A 13,461-nucleotide genomic window follows, 5' to 3' on the forward strand; every position below is an offset into this window, starting at 1 on the left:
ATTAATTTCCACTAATAGATGTCCGGATACTTTTGATCATTTAGTGGAAAGAAAACTTCGGGTTTGACGTTATTTTCGATAATGGGGTGATATGGAAGAAACGCCGAAGCCTACTAAACAATTCGATGCGATGCGATGACTTGAAGAGAGTGTCGGAATGGAATGGATCTGTGGGAACTGTAAAGAAATCTCCCTGTGGAGTTTTTGAGAAGCTGTTAATGTATTACTGAACAGGTAAGATGGGAGAAGTTTATTAAGCTAGGCAATTAAATAACCAGACTGGCACTCCTTGCACTACAGAAAAACTTATTGCAATTTGTAAATAGGTCTTGCCTACTGGCGTAATACATGAAAAGTCACTGACAATAACAAAAATATGGGATTGTGGGTCCACCTTGATGCGAAACACTTTTGTTATTTATTTATTTCCAGGCAAATAATGACAAAAGTATTTTGCATAAAAGCGAATCCGCAATCCCATATTGTTGTTTTTGTGTGCAAACACGGACAGTGGGAGAGTTTCGAGGTAAAATCACCGACAATGTCAGTGCATCATGTTACCTGGAGCTTGTGCTGACTGAATTAGTTAGGTAAAATAATAGGTGGAGTGGGGTTCGTGTTGTGAGAACAGAACTTTATTTCGTCCAATTTAATCCTTCCTCTTCCACAAATAATAATAAGACCAAAAGCACAGTGCAACGCTGTCCACGCATCCTTCACATCTTCCACATCCCATTTCATAGACCTATTCTTTTCGGAGGAAGGAAATGGCGTATCACTTTATGAGAAGATAAAGAGCCCAACTTTTTTGATTGAACAAGTCTAGACTTTGCTGCAACGTTTTTACTACTAGGAAATCAGGTGTAGAATTATTAGATAGGGAGTAGCGCACTTGCCTGATGAACGGCTACAAAAAGCTAACGGTATCGTTTTGTTGAATGACTATTAACGTTGCAGGGATAAAAAATACGTTAAGAGGCAGCACCAAGAAGTAAGCTTGCATCGAAGGGCAATTCCGCCGATTACATGAAGAAGTTTCTATTTGAAATTTCAGTGAATTCAGCTGTGTATCAAACGTTGATAGAAATCAACGGAGAGAGTTGAAAATGTGTGCCCGACTGGGATCCGAACCTGTGATCTCCTGCTTCCTAGGCAGGCGCTCCAACAACCCACTTTTTTGTTGATTTAATTTTGTTCGTTATTGTTCGTTCTGTTTGCTCGCGGTGGACGTCCCATGACGCTTGTTCAACTTCATCAATGATCCATTAACTCAAAACCGTGCCGGCGTCCCATAAACCACCGAGGACACAGGAATTAGCGCGGCTGCGCGGACTTATCTCGAGCATGCTCCCCAGCAGACCCACATTCTCAACTTACTCGACACACTGCGAAAGTAGTGCTCCCCGCCAATTAATCTCAATACATCAATGCTCTTGGCAAGGCCTTTCCCGCATGAGTTCGAGCGTATGCACAGAAATGATCCTTGGCTTGTGATCGCCATAATTATTTGTTTATGGTGTCTGTTCTTTCGGATATCTCCGAAGGAACAGACACCATACACATATAACTTTCTATTTCTTTCTTGAGAATCAACATTTAACACCAAATTTCAAACGCTTCGATTCTCCTGGATTTCCCCAGTCGATAATTCACTTCCACGCAAAGTTGTGCTCCAACCTTTTCAGAAATTTCTTTTTCAAATTAAGGCCAATGTTTGATAGTAGCAGGTCTTTCTTTGCGAGGAATGCCCTCTTTAATTGTGCTCGTCTGCTTTTTATATCCTTGCTTCGCTTGACACGAGTAATTTGCATTCAAAAAATCACAATTCCTTTACTTTTTCTGCCACGTGGTCCCCAGTACTTAGGTAAACTTGGTCAATAATCTCGTTTTTGCTACACCTCTTATTTTCATCTTGGTTTACTTTCAAGCCATGTTCTGTTCCCACTATACAATTCATTCAATTTAACGTATTCTATACCTCTTTCTCACTTTCACAGTGGACCGTAGTCATCAACGAACCTTATCATAATTTAACTGTGAATTTTATTTCCACTTTTTATTTCTTTGTTACTACGTCACTACTTTGCAACTCACATCCAAATGGATGGTTGGTTCACAGAAAGATGTTTCAGTCACCCCCCAATCCACGTGAAAAAAATGAATAACTAAACCTTTTCGTATGAGCTGTCATTTCTCTTATTTTATTACGTCGGTTGTAGGTGAGAGTGATGAAAACATTTTCGCTTTCGAAGAAGAAAGTTGGTGATCGAAATTTTGTGAAAATATATCGCCTAAACGAAAAAGTGTTTTGTTTCGTGATCGCCATCCCAACCCGCGTACTTACTGCCGACAGTCTCTACCCTACTTCGCGACTGTGCAAGACGAGCTGCCCTTCTTTGAACTTTTTCGACGTCCTCCGCCAGTCCTATCTGATAAGGATCCCCGCGCACAAATTCTCTAACAGAGAACGGACGAGAGTAGTGTAGGTAGTCTCTTTAGTATATTTGTTCCATCTTCTATCCGTCTTACAAATAAACCATAGTCTTTGGTTCGTCCTCTCCACAACATCTTCCGTGTGATATTTTCAATTTAAGTTGTTCATAGTCGTAATCCCTAACTATTTAGTTGAATCGGCAAACTTTAAATTTGTATTAATTTTTTATGCAGCTGGAATGTAACATTATTTTCATTACTCATGTGGAGGGCCTTAACATTTTTCACACCATACAGATATCTTGTCTAACTCATTTTGTATTTTTTTTTATTCTGATTTTCCTAGACAGTAAATGACAGCATCATCTGTAAACAGCAGAGGACCTAAAACGCTTCCTTGCGGACCATCAGATATCACTGCAGTGTTTACTCGACAACTTTTCGGCAATTGTTACGAACAATGACAATACTGACAGGAAATCTCGGACCTAGTCACACAATGAGACAGGCACGAAATTTGGCTAGAAGCTCCTTGTGAGGAATGGTGTCAAAAAACCGGAAGTCCAGAAATATAGAATGAACTGCAGAGCTCTGTCGATAGCACTTTTTACTTCATAAGAATAAAGAAGTAGTTATGTTCGCAAGAACGATATTTTCGGAAGCTGTATTATGTGTCAATCGATTGTTTCCTTTGAGTTATTTCATGTTTGACAATATGTCCCAAAATCTTACTGCAACTGTGTGGCAGTGATATGGGTTCTGTAATTAAGCGGATTAATTTTCTTTTCTTTTTTGTGTACTGGTTTGACCTGTGCAACTTTCCAGTCTTCGTCCTTTTTTCGATTGAGCGGTTGAATATGGATGTTATATACTCCGAAAGGAACCTACAATCTGGACCGAAATATATGCCTTCATTGACTTATGTAGTCTTACCACACCGAGGGTATCTACTTTAAGTTACTCATGTTGGTAGCTGTTCTTGATACAAATCCTGGAACATTTACTTCTTCTTTGATGAAGGAATCTCGGAAAACCGTATTTAGTAAATCCGCTGTAGTGGCACTTGTAACAGTATCATACTAAACGGTAGAGGATCCCTGATTTATGCCCTGCTTAATGCTCCAACTTAGCTGAGAAGGATTGTTTTCCAGTCATATTATTGTTGTTCTCCCTGTACCCCTCTCTTACTTTCCAAAGTTCACAGAACTTTTCCTGTGTACATTACTGGACTAAAATCTTGAAAGAAAGTAATCGAGGTAAAGAAAAGGAAGAAAGATTGGCGTAAAACTTCTCATTGGCGCTATCACTGCAGGCGGCGATAACGCGAAGTAGTGGCAATCACAGATAGATGCTGTCAGCGCTGAAACAGTGAAGTTGGGTCGAGAGTGGTGGGTCGTGAGTCTATCTGGATAACTCTGTAGGTAACAGCACTGTTAGCGAAGCATTTCAAATAACTCAAAAATGCAAGTCTTACAGTACAGACTGTATACCAGTTTGGTTCCTTTCAGACTGTGCTGGTATAACAGCTCCACACTTAACAATCATATACAACCGTTCGCTCGACGAAATATCCACATCTAAAGACTGGAAAAATTCACAGATCACACCAGTACTCACCTCAAACTCTTCTCTGGCCAGACATGGGGGTTGAACCCCTCTACCATTCTCCACACCTACAAATCCTTAATCCGTCCCATCCTCTGTTACGCCAGTCCCACCTGGATATCCGCCCCCCCCCACCCCCCAAATTCCATAAGTCCCTCCAGATCCTTGAGCGCCATGCACTCCACCTCGCCTTCCATATACACCTCCCGTCCCCCGCGCGAGTCCTCTATGATTTCCCTGTCGGTATTGCTTGAACATATCTGCATACTCTACACCTTGCGCCACCTTCATCCCCCTCATCCCTTCATTGCTTCTCTCCTCTCCAACCCCTGCCCTCTGCCGTGCCTTCACTGTCATGTCCCCCCTACCCTCCATCTCTACACCCTTCATCTCCTTTCCCAAGGTGGCTTCTGCCAACTCCTCCTCCCAGATGATTCCCTCTCTCTCTCCATTTATCCGTCCTATCAACTCTGATCCTCATCTCCCCCTCCTTTCCTCTGTCCTTTCCCCAGGGTCTCACTTCCACTCCTTTGATCCTGTTTCTTTCCCCACCTACCCTCTCTCTGCCTCCCTTTCCGCAGGGTCTCGCTTCCACTCCTTTGATCCTGTTTTTTCCCCACCTACCCTCTCTCTGCCTCCCTTCTCTCCCCTGAGTCCTTTCTGCTCTCCCCTCCACTGCCTTTCCCACTCCATCTCGTGTCCACCCAGCCCCTCCTCTTCTATGTACCCTCCCTCCATTGGATGCCCCCTTTTTTCCTTTCCTCTCCTCCCCCATTTCCCCCCTCATCGGTCCAGGTCCCCCCCCCCCTCTTCTCATCTCCCGCCATCTGCCATCACCTGTATAGTGGTGTGTTTAGTGTTGTGCATCACCTGTCAGTATTGCGAACAGCTGCCATAGTGTTGTTAGTTGTATTTTTTATCTCATGCGAACAGAAACCAGACTGTCACTGTGTTTTTTAATTGTGCCTGTCTACTTCTTGTGTGTCTTCATCCGCATCGTCAACGTAGTGTTTTTATATTTTAAATTCCATAACTTACCGCCATTTTACAGTTTTTTTACAATGTCAACGTTTTATTGCCTGTTTTTCTTGTTTGTTTCTATTTCTCATTATGTTTCTTAACTTTTCAATAGGCTGTAGAGCAGCATATTACGCTGCTGCTGCCAGCCGCTTCCCCCCTCTGGGGGGACGGGGGGAATTGAAATCCAATAAAGGAAAAAAAAAAAACAGTACTCAAGGGCCGTAACACTTTGCAGCAGGATTTCGGGACATTCCGTGTTCGAGCAATACGAATACCTCGAAGAAAACGATCTATTGATAGAAAGTCATCATATCGTTCTTGTGCAACACAACTATCTTTTTATTCTCAATAAGTAATGAGTGTTATCGACAGGTGATCTTAAACTGATTCCATGTTTTTAGATTTCCAGAAGGTTTTTGACACCGTAGCCCTCAAGTGACTTCTAATCAAACTGCTTGCCTATGATCGTCTCAGTTGTGTGACTGCATTTGTGACTTGCTGTCACAAGGGTTACAGTTCCTAGGAACAGACAGGAAGTTATCGAGTAAAACAGAAGTTATATCTGGAGTTCCACAAGGAATTGTTGCAGGCCCTCTGCTGTTCCTAATCTATATAAACGATTTAGGAGACGTTCTGAGCAACCCTCTTAGATTGTATGTAGATGATGTTGTCATTTATTGTCTATTAAAGTCATCAGGAAATAAAAAAACAATTGCAAAATGATATAGACAACATGTCTGTATGGTGTGAAAAGTGGGAACTGACCATAAATAAAAAGGGTAACATCGCCAATATGAGCACTAAAAATAATTCATTATTTTTCCGGTGCGCGATAAAAAGTACAAATTTAAAGGCCGTTAATTCAGCTAAATAGCTAGGTGTTAAAATGACGAATAACTTAAACCGAAAGCATCAAACAGAAAATGTTGTAGGGAAGGCGAACTAAACACTGCGTTTTATTGGCTGATACAGACATCCCAACCTTCAAAGCTTCATATTACTTTAGTGGGACATACATGTTCCCATCAAACACGAAAGTGTTAATCCATGATAACTTCATAATTTCAATAAGTGTGTTCCAGTTAACATTTTCAAAGACTTTCTCTGAGCCTATCAATCCTGTAAATTCAGATTTGTCTTTATTCAAAGAATTTTTCTAAGAAATTCATAGGATTAGTATTGCCTGTCGTATTATTACATATCTACAGAACCGAATCTGAACTTCCCCGAGGTCATTATTGCCAGCTTCTCCATTCCTCTGCAAATAATTCATGTCACTATTTTGCAGCCATCCCTTATTAAAATAATGGTTTAGTAATATTCCCATCTACCAACAACTACCACATTTGGCGTAGGAATTATTACATTCTCCCTGAAATCTGAAATTACGTCGCGCGTCTCATATATCTCACACATCAAATATAATAGTTTTGTTCTGACATGTTTACAGAACTCTGTCAAATTCTTCTTGCTGTATCATATTCCCCATCTCATCATCTTAATTTCTATTCCTTCAAGTTTATTTCCCCTGTATTAATCTTCTATACAGATTGTCCCCTTCATCTTGACTACCTCAAATAAAGTTGTGTCCAAAAAAAAATAAAAAGCATATGAAACGAATGTTGTTTAGCTACGAGCGGGACATTAAACAGCACTGCTGTCTTTGTTGTAACTTTCTTTATTATTAAAATAACGGCCTTTTTAAACAGCAGCTAATACGGGAACTGCGTGCCGGGATTCGAACTTGTAACCTTTACATTTTGCGGGCAAGCGCTCTACCGACATGCATATGAAACGAATGTTGTTAAGCTACGAGCGGGACATTAACCAGCACTGCTGTCTTTGTTGTAACTTTCTTTATTATTAAAATAACGACCTTTTTAAACAGCAGGCAATACGGGAACTGCGTGCCGGGATTCGAACTTGTAACCTTTACATTTTGCGGGCAAGCGCTCTATCGCCTTTTTTTGTTTTCTTATTTTTTAATTTTTAATTATTTGTTTATTTACGTGTCTCCCATCATCTATTATAGCCTATTCATGGACTCGTCTTCTTTACCTTGTATGGCTAACTTGGTTATTTGAATGTTTCTCGTCTTTAAAATGTAAGGGATGCAAGTAAATGTCTTCTTTTGTGAAACTAAAAGTTCTTCCTTTTTTTAAAACGAGAAAGTAATTAATACTCGTAAAAAGAAATTTTTCTTGAAATTAAAATACGTTTCGTATGAGAAAAAATATCTTGGCTGCTTTGCCATTGTGGATCTACTCTTCAGCAAGGAAAGCAGAAAAGTGAAACTCTTCGTCCTTGATAATAACAAAAAGCTTGTAAATCTTCTGTCTGAAAGCGGAAATTTAACCAAAACCTTTCTTCACTAGTAAGGGTCAGTATGGTAGCACAGCAGTCAAAAATCGGGCAAAGTTATATTTGTATGTCGTACAATGCAGCACTTTGTTGTGGTCTACTATCAGGTAACAGCAGTTCAGGACTCATTCCGGTTTTCTCCCTAACTGAGTAGTATGTGTAACTGGCAAGGACCCAGAGAAGTCTTTCATTCTTGGATAAAAGGACTTGTCCGGGGATAGAATGTCTTATGAACTATAAGTGGATGGCGAAGTACGCATCATGATTGCAAGTTTTTATTTCGTCAATCGGCAAATTTCAGGTTTCTCGCAGCATATTAGGCGACTGAGTGAATTCAGTGAAGGCCAGAGTAGGGAATTAGCGTTTCAGACCCAGCACGGGGACAACGCCATTGCAGATGCCACTTGGTAAAGTGCCATCGCGCATTAGGCCACAGTAAATGTTGAGTCTAGATTTTGCTAACTCCAACTTGCATACGCTTTGACCATTGAATATCAAAAGACTGGATGCTAACCTAGACTCACATTATGTACATTAGAGTTTGTTTTTCATTGGTTCAAAAAGCAAATTTATTCTGCACCAACTCAGTGCATTGACCAGCTATGACAACGTAGATTTAAATGACCAGATGGGGATTTTAATGAACATTCTTTCCTCTGATAAAAATTTTTTCATGTGCAGAGATAACGATTTTAATAATCGTCATTTTTACATGTCCAAGAATTAAACAATTTGTTATTGATTGTCAAAAGTAATTGAACTGATTGTTGTGTATCACTTGACTCCTGGAAGCACAGTTGATAAATTATATGTAGAACAAAAACGGGATAGCTCTTTTGTCTCTCTCTAATAGACCCCGACCTTTCACTTTTATTAATTCATGCATTCCAGTTACGCGACAGCAGCATTTCTAATAATTTTTGTTACGATCTGCACCTGGTATTAGCTGCCTTACAGGGCCAGGGTCATATTTATTTAGAATGTCTGTTTGACACCCTGGGCTTGAGAAGACAGTTCAGATGTTTTATCCATTTGCGCGCTAAGTGGTAAGCTAAGTTTGCACACATTAGAACATTTCTGTGCAGATACAAAGGTCAGACGTACGACAAGACTATCCCTGACATTATTCAGTCTAGACATTGAGCAAGCAGCAAAGAAAACCAAAGAAAAATTCTGAGTAGGAATTAAAGCCCAGGGAGAAGAAATAAAAACTTTGACGTTCACTGATGACATTGTAGTTCTGTCAGAGACATCAAAGGACTTGGAAGAGTAATACAATGGAATGGACAATGTCTTGAAAGGAGGTGTAACCTGGTAGTCACTGAAGGCAGGATTCGGTTATGATTGTGGATAGAACCGTAACCAGTTACTATTGGTTCACTTTTGCAATTGCACACATTTATTTTAACACGGTAATTCCAGACTCAGCAATAAATCAAGATGTCACATGTTATTAATGAAGGAATAAACAACTGTGTAATTAGTAGTGCTTTCAGTGCGTTGCAATTTACCAAATGAGCGTAAAATACAGACACAGAAAAAACTGTTTTTAAAAACAAGCCAATGTGATTCTAATTAGAATTTTAAGGCTAGTAACCACAGTCACGGTTGAAGGCCTTTAACGCCAAGAAGGGCAATTATAAAAAAATTAACAAACTTACTGTAAAACAACGATGAAAAAGCAAAAGTTAATTTAAAAGGACAAGCAACTGATCACCAAACAGATGAGACAAAATGATGTTAACCTTGGTAGCATAATCATTTAAACCTGCTATAACACCAAGAATGGCAGTTATATAAAAAATTTAGAAACATACAATAAACCAACAAATACAATAATAAAACACAAGGGCCATTCAGAGATGGTTCACCAGGAATCAACATCTAAGTAGGTATGGCAAAAAAAAAAAAAAAAAAAACACTTTCGCGAGCGATGAGATAGGCAGCCAAGAGTTGCATTCACTTCACAAGATGGTAACTCAGACTAGTTGCAGTCGTTTTTTTTTTTTTTTTGTCATCAGTCTACTGACTGGTTTGATGCGGCCCGCCACGAATTCCTTTCCTGTGCTAACCTCCATCTCAGAGTAGCACTTGCAACCTACGTCCTCAATTATTTGCTTGACGTATTCCAATCTCTGTCTTCCTCTACAGTTTTTGCCCTCTACAGCTCCCTCTAGTACCATGGAAGTCATTCCCTCATGTCTTAGCAGATGTCCTATCATCCTGTCCCTTCTCCTTATCAGTGTTTTCCACATATTCCTTTCCTATCCGATTCTGCGTAGAACCTCCTCATTCCTTACCTTATCAGTCCACCTAATTTTCAACATTCGTCTTAGCAGCACATCTCAAATGCTTCGATTCTCTTCTGTTCCGATTTTCCCATAGTCCATGTTTCACTACCATACAATGCTGTACTCCAGACGTACATCCTCAGAAATTTCTTCCTCAAATTAAGGTCGATATTTGATATTAGTAGACTTCTCTTGGCCAGAAATGCTTTTTCTGCCACAGCGAGTTTGCTTTTGATGTCCTCCTTGCTCCGTCCGTCATTGGTTATTTTACTGCCTAGGTAGCAGAATTCCTTAACTTCATTGACTTCGTGACCATCAATCCTGATGTTAAGTTTCTCGCTGTTCTCATTTCTACTGCTTCTCATTACCTTCGTCTTTCTCCGATTTACTCGCAAACCATACTGTGTACTCATTAGACTGTTCATTCCATTCAGCAGATCATTTAATTCTTCTTCACTTTCACTCAGGATAGCAAAGTCATCAGCGAATCGTATCACTGATATCGTTTCACCTTTTATTTTAATTCCACTCCTGAACCTTTCTTTTATTTCCATCATTGCTTCCTCGATGTACAGATTGAAGAGTAGGGGCAAAAAGGCTACAGCCTTGTCTTACACCCTTCTTAATACGAGCACTTCGTTCTTGATCGTCCACTCTTATTATTCCCTCTTGGTTGTTGTACATATTGTATACGACCCGTCTCTCCCTATAGCTTACCCCTACTTTTTTCAGAATCTCTAACAGCTTGCACCATTTTATATTGCCGAACGCTTTTTCCAGATCGACAAATCCTATGAAAGTGTCTTGATTTTTCTTTAGCCTTGTTTCCATTATTAGCCGTAACGTCAGAATTGCCTCTCTCGTCCCTTTGCTTTTCCTAAAGCCAAACTGATCGTCACCTAGCGGATTCTCAATTTTCTTTTCCATTCTTCTGTAAGCAGCTTCGATGCATGAGCTGTTAAGCTGAATGTGCGATAATTATCGCACTTCTCTAACGAATGACTAATGATAATCTTGCTGAGGCTACCTGACGTCCAATAAACCAAATGCAAAGATTCAGAAATACGCAGAAGCCAGAATCGGCGGTCTGGACTCCGTCTGCAGAATACTGTGCTTAGAGCGCCCGGGACTAGAAAAATATCACTACCACCAGAGTAGAAGAATCGCCGACCAACCTACAATCAAGAAAGCTGTCAAAACTACACACCTCACCGGACAGCAGTGGCAAGGCGAGGAAACGTAGACTGCCGTTACATACTGGGGTGTTAGCGGCCACCAGTCAGGAAAAATACCGCTGGTTGAACAAATTGTCACAACCTGAATGCAGTAAATAGTAATAAGAAGTGGAGGAAAGCTGATCAGATCCGCCTTGCCCAAGCACTCCACTCACTGCTCTTCATCTCGCCGATACTACGAGCAGCAACATGAACCCAAGTCACTGGAGAATCACGAGATGTCACAATGGTGGAGGTTGCTCAACTGAATTGAAATGCACTCAATGCCTGCAGGATCCGGTTTATGACGAGGTCGTGCACCATCGTGACCACAGCCGTTCCACCCAGCAGTCCATGCGTGCCACCAGCGGTCCCGGCGTGTTCTCGCACTATGTGAACCTGGCTCCTCCTGAGTCCCCAACCGAACTGCCACATTCACAAGACACAGAAAAACAACGACGTCGCCTCAAAGATCTCAAAGATAGGGCAACAGTTGCTACATATCGATAACCGCTGCTGATGCCACTAGCGGACAGGCAACGCTTGCGAAACCGAGTGGCGCCAGTCAACACGAGAAGAAGGCAACAACCACAACCATTCTAACTAAACGATACTGTCTGGCCTGCAACAGAGGTCGGAAACCTACAAACAGGCCGCAGCAAGGTTCAGGAGGATACAAGACGGCGTCTGTCTTTCGCATAGTGACGCTTGCTTCTGCAGCTTTGCGCTTCTCCTGTAGCGGTCGCCACTCTGCCGCATACTTACGAAAGGACTTTTCGCCGAGCAGCAGCCAGATGTCGGAGCTGGCGACGACGCCGTGCTGCAGGTAGATGGCGGGCCGAGCAGCGTCTGGCTGCTGGGCCTGCGTCTGCGACTGCGGGCGCCCGCGGGGTACCCGGAACACGCGCATCACGTAGCCCGTCTCGCCAGTCACCCAGTGCTCCTCCACCGGGTAGCCGTACTTCTGCACGCGCTCCGGCTGCAACAGCGAGCGCAGCACCTCTAAACACAGCACCGGGCATGTACACCGACACGAAGGCGATTGTCCTGCAGATGGTGAATCAATAATTAATGAAAAGCCGTTCCAGTTGCTTAATTAGAACGTCATTAAGTCCACACGACCGGTTTCATCCTTTATATTAGGTCATTATCAAGTGCAGTTGTAATTCTGAAACATATCTTCTGGTAAACCTTGCGGGATGTAAGGTCGTGGTCCATGAAACTCTTCAGCTCCTAACGTTTCGTCCAGTGCTTCGCTGGACATCTTCAGAGGGGTGTTTCTCCTCCGGTGAGTCTTGCCGACTGACGGGTCGGACGTCTGAGAGCGACTTATGTATCGTAGAAAGTGGGCGTGACCAGAGTTACACGTGACGTGCAGAGATAACCTTTGTCAGAGATAAAACTTAACTATCGATCGTAATCTTGTCACGCAAATCTGTCTAGCAATTCTGTAGTGCTACTGTCCAACAGTAGCACTACAGAATTGCTAGACAGTTTTATCCGTGACAAGATTACGATCGATAGTTAAGTTTTATCTCTGACAAAGGTTATCTCTGCACGTCACGTGTAACTCTGGTCACGCCCACTTTCTACGATACATAAGTCGCTCTCAGACGTCCGACCCGTCAGTCGGCAAGACTCACCGGAGGAGAAACACCCCTCTGAAGATGTCCAGCGAAGCACTGGACGAAACGTTAGGAGCTGAAGAGTTTCATGGACCACGACCTTACATCCCGCAAGGTTTACCAGAAGATATGTCATCCGGTCGTGAAAGCCTTCATACTATGAATTCTGAAACAGTTCCGAATATAGTTCTTTTTAAACCGAAGTGTGTTAACAGTTTTAATGTGCCGGATTATACAGTTTGTATAATTGCGACACCCCCATTTTTCTCATGATGTCAATGCGCGCGAAACTTTTTTAAATTCACGTGACTTACACCGTTTTCATGATATGATGTTGCTTCTCTACAGCATAACGTAAATTGCATATTATATTCTGCACTTGTACTGTACATATATAAGCATTGTCTCACTTCTCCTATTATCAAAATTACCTTTATACCCATCATACCATGTATTAACGTTTCGCAGTTTCTGCTATTCTTGATAAGAGCCTAATATAAAGAGCGAAATTGGTCGTGTGGATTTAATAAAGTTCTAACTAGGCAGATGGAGTGACTTTTCCTCTAATTGAACAACAGTTGGGGAATTGGCATCATCGACAGGTTGAGCAACTTATAATGAATCAAGAAACACTCCCTGGTGAGGGAATCAGGTTTCATCTCCCACAGGACATTTCTAGCAGGCGTTCTAGGAGAATGCAAAGTTGCTGCGAACTCTGTCGTGAGAAAACACACTATGTGTGGCCACAAGTATCTGTACGTTGCCTACTCAAGGATGTCCACTCACTTTTCGGTGGTCTGCAGCCCATGCCTTCCTGAAGCGACAAGTAGATTTTGTCGGCTAGAGACGCTGTAGCAGGAACAAGCCGCAATAAACATAACAACAGGTTGTATAAAATATTTCATCCTCATA

At 41.7% G+C, this 13,461-nt stretch overlaps 1 protein-coding gene across 2 annotated transcripts in view; it reads right to left on the reverse strand.

Moving 5' to 3' along the window:
• The window catches only part of LOC126412717 (lipase 3-like), a 209,981-nt gene that overhangs the window by 114,493 nt on the left and 82,027 nt on the right, over positions 1-13,461 (reverse strand). For both annotated transcript variants that reach the window (XM_050082435.1, XM_050082436.1), the window contains exon 2: positions 11,690-11,903. In XM_050082435.1, the coding sequence (XP_049938392.1) occupies positions 11,690-11,903 (214 nt within the window). The remainder of the gene's footprint in view (positions 1-11,689; positions 11,904-13,461) is intronic.

This window comes from Schistocerca serialis, chromosome 7, assembly GCF_023864345.2.
Source record: "Schistocerca serialis cubense isolate TAMUIC-IGC-003099 chromosome 7, iqSchSeri2.2, whole genome shotgun sequence".
NCBI classification, from domain to species: domain Eukaryota; kingdom Metazoa; phylum Arthropoda; class Insecta; order Orthoptera; family Acrididae; genus Schistocerca; species Schistocerca serialis.